The 24,846-nt window shown below is 42.0% G+C and overlaps 1 protein-coding gene across 1 annotated transcript in view; it reads right to left on the bottom strand.

Annotated features, from left to right (window-relative positions):
• Positions 1-24,846, bottom strand: part of ITGA5 (integrin subunit alpha 5) — a 78,402-nt gene that overhangs the window by 34,320 nt on the left and 19,236 nt on the right. The window contains exon 2 of the mRNA XM_083169533.1: positions 1,089-1,219. Coding sequence (XP_083025659.1) covers positions 1,089-1,219 — 131 coding nt within the window. The remainder of the gene's footprint in view (positions 1-1,088; positions 1,220-24,846) is intronic.

Raw genomic sequence — 24,846 nt, 5'->3', positions numbered from 1 at the left:
ATTGTCACTGTACCTATGCTAACAAAGGTGCATCAGCAGAAAAGGCTTTAATTTACACTGCAGTATAGGATTTGGACCTCCGCTGATTAGTTGCCTTCTCCCATAAAGCTGTGTACACACGCTTCGATTTTTCCCTGTTTTCGGTTTGATTTTGCTTATAGAAGCAAAATCGAATCAAAACCTAAAATCGAAATTGAGTGGTCTTTCGACTGGCATTCGGTTTGATGCGTGGTCCCGTTTTCTCTATATCAAAAAGAAAAATAGTCTGTGCAGCCAAGGAAATATCGAATTCGATCCAGTAAATCGAATGCAAAACTGCAGATCGATCGTGAAATAGTATGGAAAATCAAAGGCAAAAATCGAAAGGTGGTGGAGAGGGGAAATTGAAATGAAAGCAAATCGAAGAGTCTGTACGCACCTTTCGTCAAGGATGGATGATGGCATGACAGATGAGAAACATTTGAGAATAAACAGGAACCATTGCTGGAAGAACAGAAGCTGGTGGCAGCAGCATTATCGTTTGGGGAATGTTTTCACAGCATTCTCTGGGCCCATTGATCCACGTGGAAGACACTCTTGACTGATTTGGTTATGAAGCCGTCCTCTCACCTCACATACACCCATACCTGCGGATTGTCTTCCCTGGGGAAGATGGGATCTTCCAGCACACCATTGCAGTGTAAGGAAAAGTCCTGACACCAGTGAAATTCTTTTCACCACTTCTAATGAGACCCAAACATTCGATTCCATAGTGGATGTGGGCATTGGTTACTGACCCATTCTTTAATTGTGCAGATTGCGGAGCATGCAATTGTGAAAAGGTTCTGCAACAGTGCCCTGCGATTGCTAGTTCCATGCATGAGTACTTGTGGCTAAACAAGAATTACTATACAACATTTCAATACATTTATTGCACTGTATATATTCTGAGCTCTCAAAATAGAAACCTTGAATAACAGAATAATGTATAATAATGTGAAGACAAAGGGTAGGTCATGCTTAGTAAAAAGGTGTTTAGTTCTGTAGAGTAGAAGTAAATACATCTTGACGCACTTGTACCAGACTTTACAACAGAGATTGGTACGTACCTTCTGTATCAAACTGAATTGGTGTGCAATCACGGTCATTCCTTTGCCACGGACAGTAATACACTGAGCCTCCTTCAACCACATCCGTCTGACTTGTGTTTGCTTTTGGAGCCCCAATCAGGATGCTGACACTGTAGAGCAAAGCAGGTTATAGAGTCATACTTAACATATGCACACAGCTTTATGGCTTGTTGGTGAATTCTTGTAAAGCATTTACAGATCTTGCTATAATAGATTGAAATTTTCACACTTCTCCTTTACTGTAACAACTACGCAAGGCAACTTGTGTAAACACCCCAGCTTATAGGTGACCGTGGTAATCTGGGCAGGTAAACAGAATTTTATTTAGTGGAACTCAATAAACAGTCCTTCTCGGCTGATGATCCCTTTTGTCATGCATGGCTTAATGCTTAAGTAGGCTTCTTTGATGGGGAAACAGGTGTTCAAGTCAGGATCTTATCATCCCCTCCCACCAATATTGTGCAGCAGCTAATAAGCTCTTACTAAATGTTTGGAAGGTGAGGGAAGGAAAGGAGTTGCAGGTGCACCTCTTTGCAGCTGCTATGGGATCAAGTTAAAAGGTGCTGCCATCTTAGTTAATCCACTCTAAGAATTTTTTTAAGATATTTGCCATCTCCTTCTCCAGAATTTTAAATGCAGTCTTATTTCTGATACAGTCTAAACAGAGCCATATTTACTAGAGAACTATAGATGTATCATAAAAAAAAAAAAATTACACACACACACACACACACACACACACACTTGATCAAAACGTGCTTCCAATTCTGTAGCATCTACATAAGAAACCCAATTTCTTCTAGTTTGGGCTTCTCCTCCAGGATAAAATATTCACCACGTTTATCTCATGTGACACTACAGTATTTACAATCAAAAGCCAAAATTGAAGTGGAAACTTAATTCCAGGATTCCAGCTTGTGACCCACGTGTGATCTGGTCACATCACACATACAGTCTGTCAAAGTGTAGAGACTCCTCACCAGGGTGCAGGGTACCACAATGACATTTTAGGAGTAATTTGTGGCATTCTGAGCACCAATAGCGCAATTCAGTTAACAAACAAATCTACATTTTAGTTGACATTTTAGCTTTTGACGAAACCATACATTTCACTAATTTGCCACAAATGACAGTGAGTATATGACCAAGAGGGCCACCAATGTTAGGAGGAGAGGTCCAGCAGGAGGGCTGGTAAATCACAAACCAAATATTCCAAACATTCAGTACACATTTTTAACATTTGTACCAATGTGTCTATATACATCTTTCCTAAAATTATACCAAATACTCCTTGGCACAAAACGTGGGACAAGGTTGTGTCATGGTATGCTGAAACACAATGGTTCACGCAATGTAGTACTCTCCTCAACGACTGGGTGGCTGGGAGGGAAGTGTGGCACGGATGCGACTGAAAGACACACACACCAAACAGTAGTTTTGAATACTCAGCACTTTTCATTTGCAACTAATGGTTTGGTAGAGAAACTGCAACATACAGCAGAACAGCGCCACCTCTGCCTGAGGTGTAAATGACAGTACTGTAGACATTACACATACAGTGGGAGCTTCATACAAGAAATGTTAACCAGGTCATAATTACTTGCGACAGAACCCAGCGCAGAGGATTCTGATTCTACACAATTCAGCTTTATTTATTTGACACACAGTAATATATGTTCACTGAGCTGCTGTCAGTGAAATTACATCCATTACACTACATATAGTATGTGAATGTGCACGTAGTACAGTCAGGCATCCATTACAGTATAGACTGTGGGGTACATGGTGGCCAGCCAAACCATATGCACATTTATAATCAAATTTAGAGACCTAACAATTAAAGCTTCAGCCAAGTGGTCCAAATCAGTCAGTTTGATAAATAAAATTAAAATCAAAAAACATTAAAAATAATGACTACAGCTTCATGCATCGGAATGGATCTGTTGGGATGCAAAATAATGGGCTGGAGAGCACAATAAGTTTCCTCAGCATCTTAGTGGCTGGACCTGTGTGTAGCAACAGCATTCAATACATCCCTATATGGGAGTCACTCCACAAAGTTTGCTAATGATGTCACAGCCGGACATACTGTAGAAATAGAGGAAGAGCAAAAGACCGGTAGTTTCCGCTATAGAAGTTCTACTCAGAAGATAAAGAGGCTGTCAGCACTACGCTTTATGTGCTGACATATCTATCACCCAATTCTGTGAGGTAGCCTAGACTGTCTCCTCCCTGCCGGAAAAAGCCAAGCGGCCCATTTCCCATGGAGCCACATTTTCAAAACTGCAACAGCGTAGCAACAATCAGCAACCACTATGAACATCCTTCCCTTATTCAGTCTACAGGCTCTCAGCGATGGGAAGATCTGAAAAGCAACACAATGCATTCCAACACAAGCCATTTTCTGTAGGCTTAAACTCCAGAAGTGCATTGTTCTCCATCTCTCCCAAACAGGAGTCTCCACTAAAAAGCCGGAAATGGCATCATTATCCTATGGCAATTGCCTAGCTTTTAACCTTGCGCTCCGGAAAAGAGAGGAGGGGGGAGACATAGGACCCCTTATAAAATGATGCAAAGAATTCTAGATGAAATCTGTGCGGAGGAATGTGCAAAATATTTGAAAGGAAACCAATACAATGACTATTTCCATAGCAGTAGCTGGCTCCAAACAAATACTTGCATTCCAGTGAAGCAGACAGTAGAACAATGGACACTTCCAGATAAGAACATGTCAGCTTAAGATACTGATCTCTGAATATTCCAAAGGATGCTTTGTACAATTGTAACGTTTACCCTAACATCTTTATCTCATTAACATGTCTCCATATAGCTTTCGCAACTTAAGCAGCACTTAATGGAGGCCTATTCATTATCACTTAGGAGTCCATTATACATGCGGAAACACTCATTTGATATGGCCGCCGAATATTCAGCAAACACCAGCTCTTTTGGGTAGTTCCCCCCCCCCCCCCTCAGGATGCACACATGAACTCCGTGTAACATTTCCCACTAGTAAGTAGTCAGCGGAAAAAATGGCAGTAAATAGGCTGGCAGGACAGATGCTTTCCAGAGCAGAAGTCCCACTAACGAAGCAATACCGACTTGCTCCAAGCATTTTGTCAAACACACATTAGCAGACAAATAACCTAATAGTAGGGGAAAAACAGCACCTGGAGGAAACCAATGTAAAGTTGGGAAGAACAAACAAACCCCAAAATATATCTGGTTAATGACCCCATTTATGCCATCTCCTGTACCACCTAGCTACTGTGACCGTTCCCGACATCCAACATGCCACCCTGTGTGCATATCATTTCTGAATGCCTCCCAACTGTCTTGATTGTGTTGGTGCATTCCTGACACCAAACCAGATTAAACTTGGTCTCTTGGGGAGGTTTCCATTCACTTCAGAAGAACTACTCTAATAACATTTGTTAGAGCTGGGACACATTAAAAAAAAAAAAAAAGTTTCAGAAGCAAATCTAGGAATATTTCTCAATGCGCCACTTTGCTGCCAACCCCTCTGAGTACACGTTATATGCTTCTGTCATCTAGTCCTCGACCCACATTCTGAGCTCTGCAGTCATGTCTATGTATAGTGCCTTCCAGGGACACTGCACCCATTCCGCTTTACCACTGATGATAGAATATAGTGTTCTGTTCCAGAGAGGTCCATGATGGATTCTACTGGACAGCTGAGAAATAGACTCTTTATACCAAAATCTATGGAGCCTAGACATTCATTTCTCCCAACAAAAATATTTATCAGGGACCACAGGTTCCGCTACATGATCTTTAAAAAGGTAAATACAAACGGACCATTGAGTAGTGTGTGATTCTTCTTACAAGCCTAGATGTCTAGATAGACCCCCCATGTTAATAGCTCTGCTTCTATATCCTTGCAGAAAACACTGTTTATTCTATGCCATCCCCCTGTTAACAATGGTCATGATCAACAACATTAAACATGTATTCTGCACAGCGCACGGATGCAGATGTCAGGAATTTCTCTAACCGTTTCCCCCTGCATGTCGTGGAGCCTTGGACATTATCTAATGTAGCTGCCCCTTGCTATAGGTCATGGGACTTACAGAAGCCAGCTGTTTAGTTAGCATGCAGCTATCTCTCCTCCCTTTTTCATTCAGGCCAAGAGGAGCTAGAAAGGTTTATACAGGAGCTTGCTTTTTGCTGCAGTCTCACTTCAGGCCATGCATGAATTGCAATAACGCGTTATATGGTCTACAGTCAGCAATCACTAGATTGACACCAGAATGTCAAAACTTAGGACATCAAGCTTAGGAAACACGTCAATTGCGCGTCAGGAGATTGAACAGCTAAACCACTCCAAGACCTTTATAGGACATTTCATGTATTTTTCTAAGGACATTTTTTATTCCCTTTTTTTAATAAAAAAAAAAAAAAAAAAATTGTAAAAAAAGTTTTATTTTTTCATGCTTTTTTTGCAGTCTACCAATTTATGGAAGGATTCATTTATTATTTACAGTTTCTTATATAGCGCATTTATTCCGCAGCGCTTTACAGAGTATAGTTGAACATTCACATCAGTCCCTGCCCCAGAGGAGCTTACAATCTAGGTTCCCTACCACATGTACACGCACACACAGACATTCTAGGTTAATTTTGTTGGGAGCCAATTAAGCTACCAGTATATTTTTGGATTCATGAACTTTTCCCAATTTCTTGTGAACTTTCTTAATATTGGAAAATTATTTTGTGCAGTTTGCCCATTAAAAGAAATCCATTTTGTTTTTATCCACGGCTCCATTCTATACGTTCTATATGTTTTTGGGGCGAGAAAACTCCAACCTGTGAAAAACACCATTATATGTGTTGACACATTACAGCTTACAGTGAGTAGGGTATGCCTAATAATACTTCATTAAGCACTAAGGTGGGATTTCATGCATAAAAGAAACCTCTATGGGCGAGATAGATATGCCACCTCCCCTTCCCTTATATTATACTAAATAGAAAAAGAAACGGTACTTATATGTTAGCTGGGTGCCCACTATAGTTAGTAGGCTCATACCCCCACTATCTATGTCGGAATGGAGTTGATTTTATATAGTGTGGCGAGCGCAGCGAGCTACCGAGCCCGAAGCATGGCGAGCGCAGCGAGCTACCGAGCCCGAAGCGTGGCAAGCCCCGTGAGGGGACGCGGAAAACTAAGCAAATAGCTTAGTGGGCGCCCAACTAACATATAAGTACCAAAAAAACACCACAACTTCACTTAAAACAGGCATGTACACGAGGTGTTTAAGCCTATATCAAAGTTTAGACACCTAATTTTTTTCAAATAAATCTACACATTGGCTATTTCTTTATCTCCATATATCTACTACTTTATCATCATGCATTATGATGGGGGATGAAACACAGAACTACGTCTAAGGGGACTTCTAAGAACCTAAAGAAACTGCTAGACGAATATACCATCCATATAGCCTGTGATATTTAAAAGGTGCATTTGGAGTCCACCTCAACCCGGATTATGTAGCCTCAACCCGGCAATAACCGGGTTGTGTTCTACAAGCCCTCATGTAGAAACAGAATATGGGTAGCACTCCCCGGATTTCAAAACAAAAAAGACCTTAAACAGGCATTAGTTTATTCAATAAATAAACTGATGCCTGTTTAAGGTTCGGTTGTTTGTTTTGAAATCCGAGGAGTGCCATCCATATTCTCTTCTGTCCCCCACTTCACGTTTTCACATCGGGAGCACCTTTTCATTTGGCGAAACTCCAAACCTGAAAAGTGGACATTTCTGTGCAGTATAAAGAAACCTTGATGAGCTTGAAAATCTTCTAACTTACCGTGAGATGGGAAATCAACATCTTCAAAACATCAACGTAAACTGGAACAGGTGTCACAAAAGAAACACCTGACGAGAGAGCATTTTATTCTATGAGCCTCCAATCTCTTTCGTATTCTTTTCTGTGTCAAGGTGTTTGTGATACACTTTGGGCAGCATTTTATGCCATCCACAATTACTGTAGTGTTCCCGCTAGGCTGTTTTGCCACTCTAGCATCCCCCGCTAAAAAGAGGCTGCCTCAGACATGCAGCAGCGCCAGGCCCGCTACTGTTCTTAGAAGGAACACCAACTACTATATATACTGCATTTAACTATTTAATTTTATAGACTTTCCCTGGATCGTAGGAATTTTGTCCAGAAAATAGCTGCTAATTGAAAACCCCCAATGCGTACAACAGTAGAGGTGAACGGGATAGGGTTTCCCACCTCTCAGGCACAGTTGGGACTACGCTGCCCCAATCACGGCAGGGTTGTCCTACCTAAATAAAGACAGCTGAACAGCAAACAATAAATAGGTGACTAGATTATGCACTGTACGGATTGCATTTTTTAAGTAATGTGCCAGTTACAAAAGACAGACATTCAAGAAGAGACTTTTTATTGTCAATATTTTTACAGTGGCTTTCATATAGACATCACAGCAAGACTAAAAAAATAAATAAATAAATTTTATTCGTTAAAATGGAGGGAGGAAAAGATTCTGCCAAAGACATAGAGCATGTAGACATATCTGGCTGAAGCATTATGCCCCTTTCAGACCACACTAAAAAAAAAAAATTATTGCAGATTTTACAGTTTTAAAACGGTAACATGTGCGGTCTGAAAGGTGCAGAGTGATTTTACAGTTTCTAAAAGTCTGGTTTTTGGAAACTAAAAAAGCAGGGTCCTACTCGTTTCAGACACGTTTTTTTGGTGTCTCAACGGATCTGAAACGGTATTCCTCCCCCTCCCTGGGCAGAGCAGGGAAAGGAATAATCGTGCTGGGGGCAGGGGGTTCTTGCAGTGTGTGTTAGATCAGTAGCGGGGTCCCCGCAGCAGATGGGAACTAGTAGTAGGACCCCGCCACTGATCTAACATACACTGCAAGAACCCCCTGCCCCCAGCACGATTATTCCTTTCCCTACGCTGCCCAGGTAGGATCCGGGCTGTTGAGTTGCGGGGCTGGCTGCTGCTCTTCCCCCTCCCCATGAGTGGTGAGTGCTTCAGGGGGTCCTCCCGGCAAACTGATTCATTCACTAATGTTAAGACGGCCCTGAGAGGAGGGGGGGGGGGGGAAGCTGCCCAGAACGTACCGCTTTCACACGCAAACCTCCTTTAGACCAGGTATTTAGATGCGATGTGAAAGGGGTTAACCTTGCTCTGACCCGTTTAAAAAAAAAAAAAAAACACACCTTTTAAATACCTGGTCTAAGCAGGTTTTGCGGTGTGAAAGCAGCATTATAGGATAAAATGTAGTAAAAACTACAAACATTTGCTTTGGAAAACCAGAAAATAAATACTGTGTCAGAACAAAAAAAAAACCTCTATAATTACACACATAAAAAAATAAAAAAAATCCCATAATGCAAACATATTACACATCTTTCCCCTTAAACTACTCAAAAGTATTTGGAACATTACAAAAATTAAATATAAATCCTGCAACAGCTTCCAAGAAACTCCTCATACCATAAATACTTCTGAGCATTACAAACCTTATTAAAAACAAAAAACCCATTTAAAACACCTCTAAAATGCCAGACCATAATAGATGCGATGACAATGCAGGTGGTGAGTGTGCGTACAGACACCACTTTATCATACCTCCCAACTTACATGCAGGTGGAGGAGGGACACCCAGTAGCGCGCTGAAATTTTCAAGGGTGTGGCCTAATGAAAGGAACATGGCCTATACTCGCGGCTCTCCAGTGAGGCCACACCCCCATTTCTGCCGCTGTTTTGGGCATGCCGGCTATGCCTCCAGCCCCCCTGGCTGAAGGAACAGACGCACAGAGTATTCAGGGTGACTGGGGGGGGAAGCGCACACTCCCAACTGCACCCCTCCCCGCGGGACAGTTGGGATGTATGCTATAGTTGCACCTTTGTCAGAGAACAGCCTGAATACTTTGCACCATGTTTTCATTCACTGGGCTGTTAATGCTCAGTACAGTCCCCTTGGCATTAGGATCCTTGTGTGGCTGTTAGTGCAGTGCGGCTGGGTCCTTGTCCTAATCCAATGAGGGGGAACTACTACATGCAGCACCAACAGCCCAGTCATACAGCAGCTACAGAGCTCAGATGGCAACTCACTAATTACCTGCACCAGGGTTTAGTATTTACATATTCAGGAAGCCCAGCACACACTTATACCCCTTTCACATCGCACTTTTAAAACGGTAAATTGCCGTTTTTTTCCCTTTTTAAAACGTTTAAGCCTGCACTGTGAATGCACCACAGCCGATTTACCGTTTAAAGTTAACTGGCATTTCGAACCGTTTAAAAAGCAGAGTCCTACACGGTTCCTTGCCGTTTTTTGTGCAATGTGAATGTGTACAATGCTATGCATTCACAGTGCAGGCTTAAACGTTTTAAAAAGGGGAAAAAAATGGCAATTTACCGTTTTAAAAGTGTGATGTGAAAGGGGTATAAACCGGTATTTAAAACGGTAATCTGCGGCAATGTTAAGGCTCTGACCCGTTTTAATTACCGTTTTAAAATACCGGTTTTTAAAACGTGTCGGCGATGTGAAAGTGGTATGTGTGTAGCAGTGCAGTGGGGACCAGTAGAGTACAGTAGCTACCAAAACCACCAGCATTGAAAGAGTTAAATTCCTGACCAAAACACACGTATGTTTATATATATATATATATATATATATATATATATATATATATATATATATATATATATATATATATATATATATATATATATATATATATATATATATATACATACATACATATACACACACACACACACACACACACACACATACAGGCTCTACATAGGTTCAAGAAAATGATTGCTTGGCATTCAAGGTCAGTGCCCGAGATAGGACACAAACTATTTCATGTTTAGAAATCTTGTTTCATGCACAAATAAAACAGGTGTGTATTTCATGTGTTTGTACAAACAACGCAATATACCTCATTGAAACATAAAAATATTCCAAAATACGGAATAATCCATTATCCAAAATGTTCTGCTTCCCAGCATTTGGATAAGGGATACTCAACCTGTATAACAGTAATAATATAGATTATCTATATCCACAGTATAAAGCACTACAGTGTTGTGCTATGTAAAGCAGATGCTGAGCAACATGCACAGAGTGTTTGTATTTTTGACATGTGTGGGTAAATATAGATGGATGTAGAACGGTAAATTGCACTTACCTATCATTGGAGGTATGTTTAGTTTGTATAAAATGTTCCTCAAATTAAAAAATTGTTGCATTTAAAAAAAATAAAGTAATTTGACCTTTGTCTGTAAATACCCAATTTGTTGGTATCACTGTCTCCTGTTGTAAAGCGCAAGGGAATATGCTGTGCTATATAATAAAACTGTTAATAAATAAATACATTTGAGCCGTAAAGGTGCCCATACATGGTACAATAATTGTATGCGTTATGGCAGTGGTTCCCAAACTGTGTGCCGTGGCACCCAGGGGTGCCGCCTCGGGACATTTGCAGGGGTGCCCTGGATTGGTGGTGCAGGACCATTTTTAACTATTCATGGTCAATTTAAATAGGCAAAACCATTAGTTGTGTCTTCCAATGCTAAATATGTGAATAAACAAAAGCAAATCAATTCCTGCACCACATATCCGACCCTATGGATGACCTATAAACTCAAATTACTTGAGTACCTTATGTTTTTATAAATTTCTCAATAAGAAACTTTTGGCCTAGGGGGGGCCGTGAGAAAATACTGATACTCTAGGGTGCCACGAGACAAAAAAGTATGGGAACCACTGCGTTATGGACTAGATCGCATCGCATGCAATTTGCATGTGATGCAATATGATCTAGCTCAAAAAGTATGTGCAGCACATAGTTTTTGAGTAGTGAGCTGGGATGTGCATGGGAGAAACTGTACCGTGTATTTTACATCTGAAGGATATCTGTTGTTTGTGTCCAGAGTACCTTCAGCAGAGTACTAATCTTTAAAAAAATATTTGATTAACAAACAACTCTCGTTAATACGCCTGCATCTGCTTGTATTCTGGCTACCAGGGTAGCACAAAGGTTTCTCTGTTGTTCTTCTCTGGATTGAGCACAGCAACTCGAAGTTCAAACATGCCCACCAATCAGGAGAAATTGCAGCAGTGTATTCACAAGAACTAGGGAGGTTGCAGGTGCTGATGTAGGAGACTGGTGATTGTGCTGTGGGAAGGTAACTTGCTTCAGTGGGAGGAGTTACTAACGGGTGGTTATTGATTATGATGCAGGGAGATAAATAGTAGTGCTTTAGTAAGCCCAATCAGGTTCCTCCAGTGTGAGTAACCATCACTAGTCTAATAGAAATGATAATTTATGAGATTATAGCTGTGACATATGACCACCATTACAAGGTTGCTAGACTGCAGCTATAAACAGATGCACATGGTCAGAATTAAGACTCACTTAGCCTGTGGGATTTAATAAAAGAGAGCACACAATATTTAGGGGCCTGATGTAGGCCAAGAAACATTCCCACCAACAACCGTTGCCAAAAGGAATGATTGAACCATAAAGTCATGTTATTTACACACATTTCTGCATGTTGCAGCAGAAGCAGGGACCGAATAGACCAGGTGGCACTTTTCCAGTCTTTATCTGGACATTTTTAGGGTACGTGCCCATAGTGGAAAGCAGTGGCACCTGGTGTGCTCTTTTGCCACTGTAGCCAATCCATACATGCTGCGTGATCAGAGAATGCATGCAGCTGCTGTATTATCAGAGTTACTGTCTCTTTTCCATTAGACTGAACTAGTATGACCATTCTCTCACATAGCCAAACCAGCCATTTCCAAGATATGAAATCACCCAGTCTCGCCCAATCACACAGCACCACATTTCAATCACTTTTCTTGCCCATCCTCATTTTTTCATCTGAACATTTTAGTCACTTCTGCATGCTTTTATGCAGGTGTGGTGTATTACATCAACAGTGTCTAGGTTGACCGATGAAGGTCCGACATTTGAAAAGGCTGACGTATTTTTTTTTTTTTTTTTTACAGTTTTTGGCACCAATTTGTATATATTTCATGACATGGGCCTTTTCAAGCATACGGCAATTAAAATACGCAGCATGCCTATACTGAAAATATTTTATATGTAAAAAAAAAAAAAAAAGTTAATCCTTAGTACAACAAAGCAGGTTAGGACCAACATTAGGTCAGAGCCATAGGAACAGTCTGTGTGATGGGCTACGGGGGACAGGTTGGTCTAGCAGCGGCAGAGTTAAAGTCTTAGCAACAAAAACTTCTTTAGCTGGGACTAGATCCAGAAGAGACTTCTGCCAAAGCACACAGAGCAGTGAGAGCTGTCAGGGACAGTCAGATTTGCAGCTAGAGGACAACAGAACCCCCATGCAACGGTTTCACTGTCCAACTAATCACAGACACCGGTATCTACCACACACCTGGCCAACATACAGCACAGTTTCCATACACACAGTCCGGATGCTCTTCTAGTCTAACCACAAATATAAATTAGCAACAAATGTATACGTATATACAGGAAGACACAATTGAATTGGTTATTTGGACTCTACGTTCTTCTTAGAAACAATGGACTGCTGGGTACACACGGATGATATCGGTCAGCAACGTAATATGCCCCCCCTCCCCCTCCACTCCATACATGCAGTCTATGACAAGATTGTCAGATTGCGCTGCATTTACAGACAATGGGGGGGGGGGGGGGGTTGTCACTAATGACTCGTGGTCGCTGCATCATTAATGATATTGACCATAAACACTGGACAACGTGCATGGGACATAGTTAACGATATCATCCATATCGTTAACGATATATATCGGATAGTGATTATTATACGCCAACTCGTATAGTAAAGTATGAAAAGCCATCTTTAAAAGAAAAAAAAAATTGTGTCGATCTTTTGACCATTGGCACTGTCTACCCAAGACAGGTTGACCCTTTTTAAGTGTTGACCTAGTCACTGTCATCCTAGACATTGTCTATCCACTAATTGAGAATGGTGGTTTTGTAACCCATGCTATTGGTTACATTTGGGAGCGCAGGTTACAAAATCACCCTTCTCAATTATTGATTCTTTGTGAGGCAGGTCTCTCACCTGTAACCCGCAGCACACACCCACACAGAGTATAACCAGCAAACAGTGAGCACAAGCTACAACCCCTGTATCATGGTCTAACCCCTGTATCATGGTCTAGCCACTGACTGCATATCTAAAGTGACACAGTGGTTTGCAGTGCTGACTCAGCAATGGGGTCAGTAGTTTGGATTCCTAGTTAGGGTTAACAGTTTGTCCCAGTGTTTGGGTGCAGTTCCCCCATACTCCAAAAATTTAACAATTAACACATAGGAGACTACCTATCGATAACCTGATTGAATGATGCCACATTCCGCTCTTTAGTCAATGTTAGTCAATGTTAACACAAATTGGCAAATAACAGAATAATAGCTTGCATGTAGGTGGCCACACAAATCAGGACATGCATGAGGTCAGTCTCCCAAACATAACAAAGTAGCTGTCAAAGTGGACACCGTTGAGGCCTGCTTATATACTATATATTTACAGATGATTACATGGGTAATAATTTGAACTAAGGGGGTTATGCAGACCTGATCGCACAGCTGCAAAATTAGGCGGCCGAGTGATGATCGATAGACTGCACATGGATCATCATGCACATGCGTGAGGCTGTCCTGGGATAAAATCCTACTACCTTTTTGATCACAGGCCATACACAAGTTGATTGACAGAAAGCCAGCTTTTGGGGGTGGTAACTGCCCGTTTTCTAGAAACATCAGGGAAAGCACGGACGTGCTGAGGAGTTTAAGGGAGGGTGTGCGATGTCTGCTCCGGTCCTGATCAGACTGCTTCTATTGCAGCCGCCAAGTCCTAGACTATAAACAGACGGCACAGTAGAACAAAATCATTAGATGGCGAGAAGCTTGCAAATGGATTTGCCACGAATCGCCAGAAGAACTAAACAATTTGCAGGCTTGCACAGGACAGGATTTCACCCTGGCTCTTGGGCCACCAGATTTGAATAACCGCTAAAATACTGTACAAGTTCAGGGTTAGAAAAGAAAAAAAAAAAGAGGAAGTGTAAAAAAACACCACAAGAAACAAAAAAAGGTATGTTCACCATAATAATTACTTTTTATAACAAAACCACACTTTTGCCATACTGGTTATTCTTTAGATCATTCAAATTATCACAATAAAAGTGGTCATTAAATAAAGCCTGCATGTCTTTTGCATCTCGAACGTCAATAAAACCCATACAATAGATATCAACCATTTACATCTTAGCGAACAAGCCAGAGACAGAAAAAAAAAAGGATCTAAGTCTTTATATATAACATGCCACGTTCCCGTTTGTGGGTCACCTGGGGACATACAACTATGAACAGACTGGAATCCGAACACTATGGTCCTTAAAGTAAGGGGAGTTCCAGGATAAAATGGGGGAAATGCTTCTGCCTTTCCTCATTGCCATTGTTTGGCATCTATCCCTACATAAGTTGCATTTCTGCCAACATGAACACGTCTCATCCCCTTGTGTAACTGGCCACAGAAAACACACCACGAGCCAAGCCATTGAGATCCCGCCAGAGCTTCCTACAGCTGTTACAGTACCAAAAAGATGCAGAAAGGACAGTTCTGGAATGCAAAGTAAAACTGTAAAAGCTGCGGAACGTTCTATAAATATATATTGCACACTGGTTTGTTCTTCCTCCTTATAAAACAACTATTTTAGTTTGACAGTGCTGTCATTCATAACAAAATCACATCATATATTAGACTGACTGCAACCTAGGTTTTCTTAAAAAATATGGTCAGTGTTATAAATAGAACTGACATGTTCTAGGCCAGGTCTTATTTTTTCCCTGATAACCCTCTTACAACTCACAATATGCCCCTTACATCCAGCTGTTTCTGTGCAGTCATGGCAACCGCCCCCAAAACACAATGCTCTTTAATGCTTTCCAAGCAAAACACGCAGCAGAGGTCACATGTGCACAGCTGGTTTACTGGGTGTGAAGAGTGGGTGGAAAGCGGACGCCGTCACACAGCAGCACTGCGGGCAACATGTGGAGGCTGCCCCAACATGAGGTGTGTCAGGAATGTAGACAGCGCGCTGTCCCTTTATCATACTGTGCGCAATGCTGTACATTCACGCTTCAGAAAAGACTCGGTACCATTTTCAGATCTTTGATACAGCAGATAGTTACAGATAGTCTCTAACTACACAGATGAATTGCAGATTATTGTGATATTCCTGAAACATTTATACATCATTCCTAAGGGAGCCAACAATTTCATTTTGCCTTTAAAAAAATACAAAAAGTTCTACAAATCAGACCCATTGCCCCACGGGGGTGTAACATTAGGCACCTGGATATGCATTCTCCATCTGCAGAAATTGGTGATACAAAATGGGTTATTTTGAAGAGCGCAGCGAGTTGGAGCTTGGTACTGTTGTAGGATGCCACCTTTGCCGATGATATAATTAGGAACAAAAGCTAATCAGCCAAAAAGTTTAAGACCATGTCAAATCACAGACCGGGATCAACAACGGCTTAGGAGCATGGTGCTTAAAAGTTGCCAACGCTCTTTTATTCCAAGCACAAAAATGGTGTGGCAGGAGCTTGAAGGGAAAGAATGTATAGGCCAGCTTGTCTGGACGAAAGCAGCATAAACTCACCAGGCTATGGGCAGGAATCCTTAGCTTGCACACTGGATCTTGGGCTCTGGGGTTCGGCTTGCTTGATTGACAGGCGGCTGATTTGCATGTTAATTCTGGATAGGCTGCTTTGAAGTTAGAGGTGGGGATTGATGAGGTGATGATCCTGCTTCCAGAAAATTCTGCCTCTTGCTTCAGGAACCGTTGCCCTCCCTCCCGCCCCAATTGTTAGTTGGATTTTGTGTTTTGCTTAGAAAGTTTCCTGTTTAGTCGTTGTCGGCTTATTTAGTATGGCGGAAAGAACGGTAGTTTAAATTAGAGCGGTATTTACATTTGGCTGGTGGTTGATGTCGAGATGTGGGCATCACCGATCCAGGTGGGCCCGCATCTGGACCTTAACGATCATCTACTTCGGATAGGCTAAATTGTTGCGGACATTTTGTAGGTTAGGTGGCCCAATTTTTTCTGGCTCGGGCAGAGTGGTGAGCTCTGCCTTAGTGATATGCGAGGTCAGGGGCAGAGGGCAGAGGCAGAAGGTCAACCCCCTGACCTTAAGGGCAAGTGGCCCTTTGGGAAAAGTCCGCATATAAATTGTGCTGTTGCCATGGACGCTGGCAGGAGGCCGGTCCTGGGCAGAAAAGGGCAGGAGGCCCTTGGATCCGGAGTTTGTTATTTTCATTACTTTGTTATTTTTTACTAGCGATGTGATTTATTGCATACCGTTCTTTGCCCGCCACCTTAGTTAGAGCAGGGACGTAAATTTCAGTTAGATTCAAATAGGCCGCCCCTGCTCAAAATAAAGAAGCCGTCCCCTTAAGCCCATTTCAGTTGTACGCGTCTTTATTTCTTAGATAAGTGGTGCGAGTGTGGATGAATGCCTATGTCTGTGTGGAGTTTATGAGTTTCCATGGGCGAGCAGCTGCATGCAAGTCTCACATCACCAAGACAGACCGATGCCAAGCGTCGAATTGAGTGGTGCAAAGTTTTATTAACAGTAGTACCCTTCAGTTTCCAATTACCATATGAAAAATACTTTGTTATACTGTGCAGTGTATAAGATTTAGAATTTACATTAAACAAAAATAAAACTTTTTTTTTTTTAAATTGCAGTTTAGCAAACTGCATAAAAATAGTATCAATGAGGGTCAAAGAAGCCTAAAAAATGTCTGAGCCTAATAGGTTAGCCCAGGGGTTCCCAATCTTTTTTGATTCACGGCACCCTAGAGAATCTAAATTGTTTTCACGGCACCCCTAGGTCCCCAAAAAATGAATTAGATTGGGTTTATATGCGATTCTTAGCGTCAGTTATGTGGTAAAGGGCAGGATTTGCTTCTGTTTGTACACATTCTATGACTGGCAGCCACCAGCACTGGTTTTGCTCATAAATAATTAACCATTAATAATTTGAGTTGGTCCTGGACCACCAAGGCGTGGCACCCCTGCAAGTGACCCGAGGCACCCCAGGGAGCCACGGCACACAGTTTGGGAACCACTGGGTTAGCCACATGTATTAAACTTGGGGGTCTAAGGACACGATTTGTGGTCTACACTGTAATTCTGCAGTAAAATATAGCACAAACCATAATCTAGACCAGGGTTGGCCGGGAGGATACCAAAAATCGGGTCCTCCTAACGGCCCCCAGGAAAGGTGGGCAACCCTCCTGGATTCTGAGGGACCCACAGACCACCCCCTGATTGCGGCGTCTTCCCCCTGACCTCTGCATTTAAATGCCGCAATCCGTGGGTCTCAGGAGGGGGCGGAGCTAAAATGTCACAATCGCGTAATTTTAGCCATGCACCCTCCAGAGATCTGTGAATTGGGTTATTTTACATCCGGGGGGCACGGCTTAATGACGTCACCCTCAAGCCCCACCCACCGAACTGCAGCGGGAAGTCTCCTTGGAAGGCTTCTCCTAGAGTGGAAACTGAAAAAGTCGGCAACCCCGATCTAGACTCGCTGTGTGCAACCGATACAAGAGACAGAGGTGGGTACAACATTATAACTAAACATACGTCTAAAGTATCAAGGAAAAAATTTAAAAAAAAAAACTTCGCTTAAGACACGTTCGCATTTAAGGGAATTGAGAATATAAAGAGGCCAAGATCATTTGCTCAATATAATCATACTACCTGATTCACTGCCAATACCCAGCTGCCTGTCTGACCTTTCACAATTGGTAACGGACAGTTACATTACAGACTAATATTAAACTTTGGGCATGTCAAGACAAGGAACAGCAGATGTGTTAAATAGGGAACAACAGGGGGATTAACCTCTCTTTTGGTAACGGAACATGCATTTTATCATAATTGATTTAATGCGTTCTAAAGATCCAGTCTTCACTACATAAAATATACATTTATTTTGATCTTTTCTGCATCAAATTCCTAGAACATTTGATGAATCTTAAAATGATGCAGCAGCGATGAGGTGTCAGCAAATACACAGCCCAGCCCAAAATGAACTGCAACAGGCAGAAGGTTAAACAAAAACATCCGCTGTCCTTGAAGGTTACAAATATCACTAAAAGCAACAGGTGTGGGGGAAAACCACAGACCTACAGCAGGCAGCCCAGAACAGCTTGCCAGCTACCCAGGGAACTTTCACTTTGCTGTGTTTCTCACGGTGACATGTGCCGTAAGGCCCATACACAATTGTTTATTTTGAAGCGAGATCTTTATTTAAGGCTTTAATGTTTTTCAGTTTTCCTCTATTAAAACAGATATGTTCAATGAAACCTACTTTGCCAACTTCTACACAACAGGACACATGATAGGATAGATTCATAGTTTATCATATTGACTGCTGTTTATCTTCTGGGTTACACACTGTACAGACATTTGGCAAGGTGACACTCCAATAACACAGTGGCAGGCTTGGGCACACTTTAAAAGAGCAAAGTAAACATGCACCTGCAGTCTAATCAGCCTGGCCTTTAAGTCATGTGACTTTACATGCGTGTCGTTGAGGCTGATGAGTCATGCACAACAACAATTTAGACATCTTTTAGTGATTAACCATTTAATTTACTAAGCGTTTCTTATACAGCGCAGCAAGTTCTGTTGCACTTTACAATTGGAAATCGTGATAAAACAAACTGGGTAGTTACAAACAGTCAGAATGATAGGAAAGCCCTGTTTGCAAGCTTTCAGTCTAGATTTCAACAATTTTTTTATATGTTCAATAATTGTTGCTGCAAAAACTTGGATGAAATCTATTTTATGGAAACCATTAATTGCGTATGTTTTGACTGGTGGCTTTCAATTTCCAAGATACCATTTTGAACTTTAAAACAAAGTATTGTAGGAGCACATTTCGCCTGAAGCATGGTGAGGGTCAGTGTGCTACAAGCTAAAATAAATGACACCACAAAAATAAAATAAAAACTGTGTGAGTTATAAACCGCCAGCCAATCAGCTCCTACCTGTTATTTTTCAAACTCAGGCTGCAGTGGCGTAGCTACGTTTTGGGCGCCCCCCCGCCGTTAGGGGGGGGCGCCCATACCCACCCCCCGCCGCCCCGTCGAGCACCCCCCCCACACCCCGTCGCCCCTGCGCCTATGCTAACCCCCTCCCCCGCAGTCTTACCTATCGCGCTGGTCCCGGCGGCTCCTTCCGTTCATCTGCTGAGGACCACCACAAAATGGCCGCCCCTGTACAGCAGACAGTTTCAGAGAACTGTTTGCTATATGGGGGCGGCCATTTTGTTGTGGTCCTCATCAGAAGAACGGAGCCGCCGGGACCAGCAAGATAGTAAGTCTGCGGGGGATTGGGGGGGGGTAACTATAGCACCGCAGCCCCCGGCGCCCCCACATGCACAGCGCCCCCCCACGGTGGCGGGGGCTGCGGTGCTATTGTTACGCCCCTGCCAGGCTGTGACATGACAAGTAGGAGCTGCTTATCGGCTGGCTGTTTATCACTCTCCATTTTATCACTTTTGAAGCTTGATACATCTGGCCCTAAAAGCAAATCTAAGTGTACTATTATGGTTTTATTACATTAAACACATGTTTAGCCACTATAAAGACCAGTGGACCCTAAAACTCTAGGGTTTTGAAAGGACTACATTGTGTTATAAGATGTTCCTTGCTGTGCCAGAGAAAATTTGTGATAGCAGACAAGGAGATGTACCATGACCTGAACTAATGGTGACCACCACCTCCAGGCTGACCGTTCAATGTGAAGGTGAAGCCACAGTGCAGTGCACTGTCCGGTCATAACATAGGTCTCATAACTGTGTCGCCTCAGAAATAAGCTTTAATTGTTCCAGACATGACCAAAAATAAATAAAAAATTGTGTTTAAAATACAAATTTTAAATAAAGAAGACAATTAGCTGTATGTAGAGCCTGGAGCTCAAATAGGACCATTACTAATCCAGCCCTGTCCCGAATAGTCAAACCCCCAAATAGAAGCAATTCCTGGGTGGTCACTGTTAAATCTTTGGCATAGCAGCTAGTTCTAACTTATAGATATATTTTGCTCAGTTTATTCAATTAGCCTGGCTCAGTCTACATAAAGATGGAACAGATTGTTACTCCCATTTTGTGGCACACCACGCTGGGTGGAGATGTAACAGAATGCCATAGCTATATTCACTTCAATGTTTAAAAAAAAAAAAAAAAAAAAAAAAGAAAGAAACTGAACCCAAACCTCTACTCTATAGTTCATGTGACACAGTCATTGAGACAAGTGGGGAGTAGAAGTTAACCCTTCAGAAGGTTTTCTTTAAAATTATTGAAAGACACATAACATTTCCGCAAACATGTATGTATGTATGTATGTATGTATGTATGTATGTATGTATGTATGTATGGATATAAGCTAGTTAAGAGAGTCATGCGCCCTTTAACCACTTGTCCTATATGCAATATTCAGCTTTAAAGGGATTGTACCAGGATTTAGGGGCACATGTACTAACAATCAAACTGTTTAAAATGTAAGCTCTCACGAGCAGGGCCCTCTTTCCTATTGAGCTTCTCCTTCTCCCACTCAAAACAACTTTGAACACTAAATCCTATAGTTTTCTTCCACCCCAATACTCATTCCAGAGTTTTCTACTGATGCAACTATGGATATGTACTCTGTAATACCCCTTTCACACTGCACTTGTTAAACGGTGCCCCCACACCCCCCCACTTCAAAAGGTTTAAAGCTGCAGTGGGAAAGTGCCAGAGTTGATTTTCCGGTTAAAGATAACCGGTATTTCAAAAGGTTTAAAAAGACGAGTCCTACATGTTTCAGAACAGTTTTTTATGCAGTGAGAATAGCTCTGACATGGTATTTAGTAAAAAAAAAAAAAAAAAAAAAAAAGATTCCAGACCTGTGATAGGCTGTCCCCTGCATTCTGCCTGTGTTCAGGGGATTAAACTGGTTGACTGATGTGAATGGTACTTAAACAGTATTTAACACGGTAATCTACTGCAATGTGAAGGCTCAGACCCGTTTTAAATACCGTTTAAAAATACCTTTGGCAGTGTGAAAGCATCATAATTGTTCTCTGTTGTATTCAACCGTAAGTCCCTGTTCTGATTATGTTTTACAGTATGTACTGTACTCTGTAAACGGGTGCTGTGAATCCTTTGTGGCACCACAAAAAAAAATAAAAATAAAAAAAAGAGGATAATAATTTCTGAAACATTTAATTTTTCAATGTGCATTGCAGTGAGATCATTAAATTTTTAAGAAGACTAGTCTATATGAAAAAGTCCTCTACTCCTGTCAGGAGGGCAGCATGTATAATACATTGAGAAACAAATGCCTCCCATCATTTCACAAGACAGAGGGGCACTTATGATTTGTTATTACAGCTTTCTTACCAGCTACAAAAATACTGCAAAGCTCTAAAATGTATAGTGGCTAACACTCAGGGTGAACGCCAGCAAACATTTAGGAACCTATGGGAGTCTGTCTTCACAGATCTAGGTCTGACAAAAAAAAAAAAAAAAAAAAAAGGGAGGAAGAACCATTTCTACCAAGAGTAGAACCAAGAATGTCCGATGGATGTATGGGTCAAATGGGTCCTCCTAAGAAAGAGGGACAGCTGAGCAGCATTATGACACAAGTTTGTAATGACCATTCTGCGAGAAGTGAAAATGTAGCACAGCACAGGTACAGAGAGCCGACTGATTGTGCCTTTTTTACATCCTGTCATTATTGTTGCAGGAAATGTCCAGTGAGGTTACAGTTGAGAAAAACACAGACAGGAAAAGCTTGTGCTTTAACACATTCACTGCTGTAATGATTTTAGCTAATGCTATTATCAGCCTTTTTCCCCAATAGCTCCCCATCAAATTCCAAACCAGAGAACTCATAAATTAGGAATTCTGTGTAACCCAGGAATGGGGAACCTTTGGCCCTCCAGATGTTGTTGAACTACACATCCCAGCATGCTCTTCTACAGTTTTGCATTTTGGCCATGCTAAAACTGTTGCAAAGCATTCTGGGATGTGTAGTTCAACAACAGCTGGAGCGCCGAAGGTTCCCCATCCCTGGTGTAACCATTCCAAATGAATAATCATGTTTACAAAGGAATAATTTCTCACACATCCTAAAAGTGTGAAAGGCAACTCACTAACACAGCCCCACATTCCTGCACAAGCTGCTACATCTATTGCCGTTAACACGTCATCAAAGGGAAATTGGAAAATGCAATACAAATTTATCCCCAAGCGGGTCACTTTTTCCTTGATGAATTTGTTTCAACAAAGTTCATACATTTCCAGTGGTAGTGTATTAGAACATGCTGACCCTAGCAGGTAATGTAGAGTGGCAGCATCGGGAAATGTTACGTTGCCTTAGCGTTGGCAGGGCTGGCAGCACTACCATTAAGCAAATCCGGGTTATTGCCTAGAAAGCAAATAACCCCCATGGGGATGAGGATGAGCTGATTGGTTGGTACATTATCTGTGACTAAGCTTTGATAAATATTCCATTCAAAGACTGGCAAGTTCTCCAACCTACCCTATGGTGATCTCACACAAAGCCCCACACCTCACTTCTGGTGATACAGCTGTTCCTCCAGGTCTATGTTGGGCAGAGATTACAACACTATAATGTCCAAAGAACCACACTCCCACTAAAGAGCACAAGATGCCGCCCTCACTTCCTGCCTGCCAAGGTAGTAAGTGCCCCAGGATAGGTGGCACACTAATCTCTTTAGATAGGTGGAGCCCCTACAGCTTGTTGAAACAGCTCTGCGGTTTCTATGTCATTATGGTTAGACCCAATTAATGAGAAAGGAGACAGCTGCTTGGACGCCCAATGTTTTTTTTTCATGCTGATCGCAACCCAGATGTGCTGGGTTTATCGATGCAATATCGGACCGAAGTGCGGGACACTTTTTGTCCATTTCTGCTCACAAGCTTGGGGGTCTGTGAGCAGAAAGGTCATCACTGGTGATTATCACGCCCAAGCAGCACCACAATTTAATCATCTAGTGACTAGCTCCAAATAAGCACCTAAGTCGCCCCCTCTGGCATCTGTAGTCTCAAATAAATGTATAGATATACATAGGTAGGTAGATATATCTGTCTACCTATGTATCAAACATACTGAAATGCATAAAAGGTCAAACATTACAGACTGCCAGAACAGTGTGAATAACAGCAAACATAATTAAATGGCTCATAGGCGTGTTTGTTTGGAATACATCAGCCATCGTAACTACGCAGTAAGGCCAATGTGGTCTCCAAGAAATATACAGCACTCAAACGGATGTTCTGAAAAGCAGCCCTCCACTGACAGCCGTGTCCATGGAATCCGCAGGCAGAATACATTCCCCTCTCCAGTGTCTGCCTGGGTGTACCCCGCTCATACTTTCCTTACAGTCTCACCCATACTTTGGTATTTCTGAACAACTTGTGCCATTAGCTTGTTTATTTCCTGCCAAGAACAGCTTATCTATACAAGACAGCACACTTTAGGGCATCCAACAACGGAAATTAAAATCCATTAAATAGACCTGGGTGGTAGGAAGGAGGGGGTGGGGGGGTTCATTTGATTTACAGGTGACCAGAATTCCCCATGCAAGGTCAGATTGACTGGTAAACACGTAAAAGTGGTTTTAACTGTGATTTTGCTAAGTGAAATGCAGCAAGAGACATGCAAACAATACTCACTATAAAGACATGTATTTAGGATCTAGAAAACCATAAGGATTTCCTCTACCCTAAAAGAAACTTCGTGCTCTGCATCTGTACCCCAAGATTTGAGCAACTTGAGCCCAGCTATCCTACACAAATGATGAAGTAATGCGGCTTCCAACATGTACCCACCAGCCGCGAATGAACACATTCCTATAGAGCTGCAGATATGTAGTTTTGATCAATAGGGACTTTTGGCAATCAGATCTCTCAAACTGAAATCAAAACCCATGCTCCTCTCTTGGCAGGTAGCTGTACAATTCATTTTACATGCCTTTATAGTAATCTGGCAAGAGACCATTTTGCCGCCCGGCATGATTAGAACCAACCGCAGCAAAAACAGATTCTTGGAAGATAGCCTGCACAGCAAGAAGCAAGCCTGAGTACTGCTGGTAGAGTGAGCGAGGAGATGCAATAACTTAAGGTTATCTAAACTAAGAGGATTTCAGTAGTTAAATATCACATGCACACAGCCTTCAGCTATGAATTGCAGGAGGGGGGGGGGGGGACTGGATTTGTTGGGTAAGATTGATCCGAATACACAACTGTATGAAATCTAGCCTGTTAACTAGGTTTCCACTTTTTATACATTAAATCGAGTTCATGCATCTTTCAAATCACCTGAAGTTACTGTTACTCTCTGCTGTGGTGCAGCAAGCACGGGTCTGGTCTGCCTATCTGTGTTAAGATACAGACCCTACTGTGCTGTAAGTGCCACAGCAGAGAGACACCCCAGGCAGGGAAGAGATACTGCACGGATTTCGGAATATTATTTTATTATGGTTTCCAATTGTAAAGCGCAACAGAAGAAATAAGATGCAGTGTACTAGAATGAAGGCTACATGACACTTAATGCATTGTTCTAGTAGCATGAGAAACAATGCTTTCATTTTA

This window comes from Crinia signifera, chromosome 2, assembly GCF_055691185.1.
Source record: "Crinia signifera chromosome 2, ASM5569118v1, whole genome shotgun sequence".
Taxonomy (NCBI): domain Eukaryota; kingdom Metazoa; phylum Chordata; class Amphibia; order Anura; family Myobatrachidae; genus Crinia; species Crinia signifera.
The sequence above is the reverse complement of the archived record's forward strand: the minus strand, read 5'-3'. Positions and strand labels throughout refer to the sequence as shown.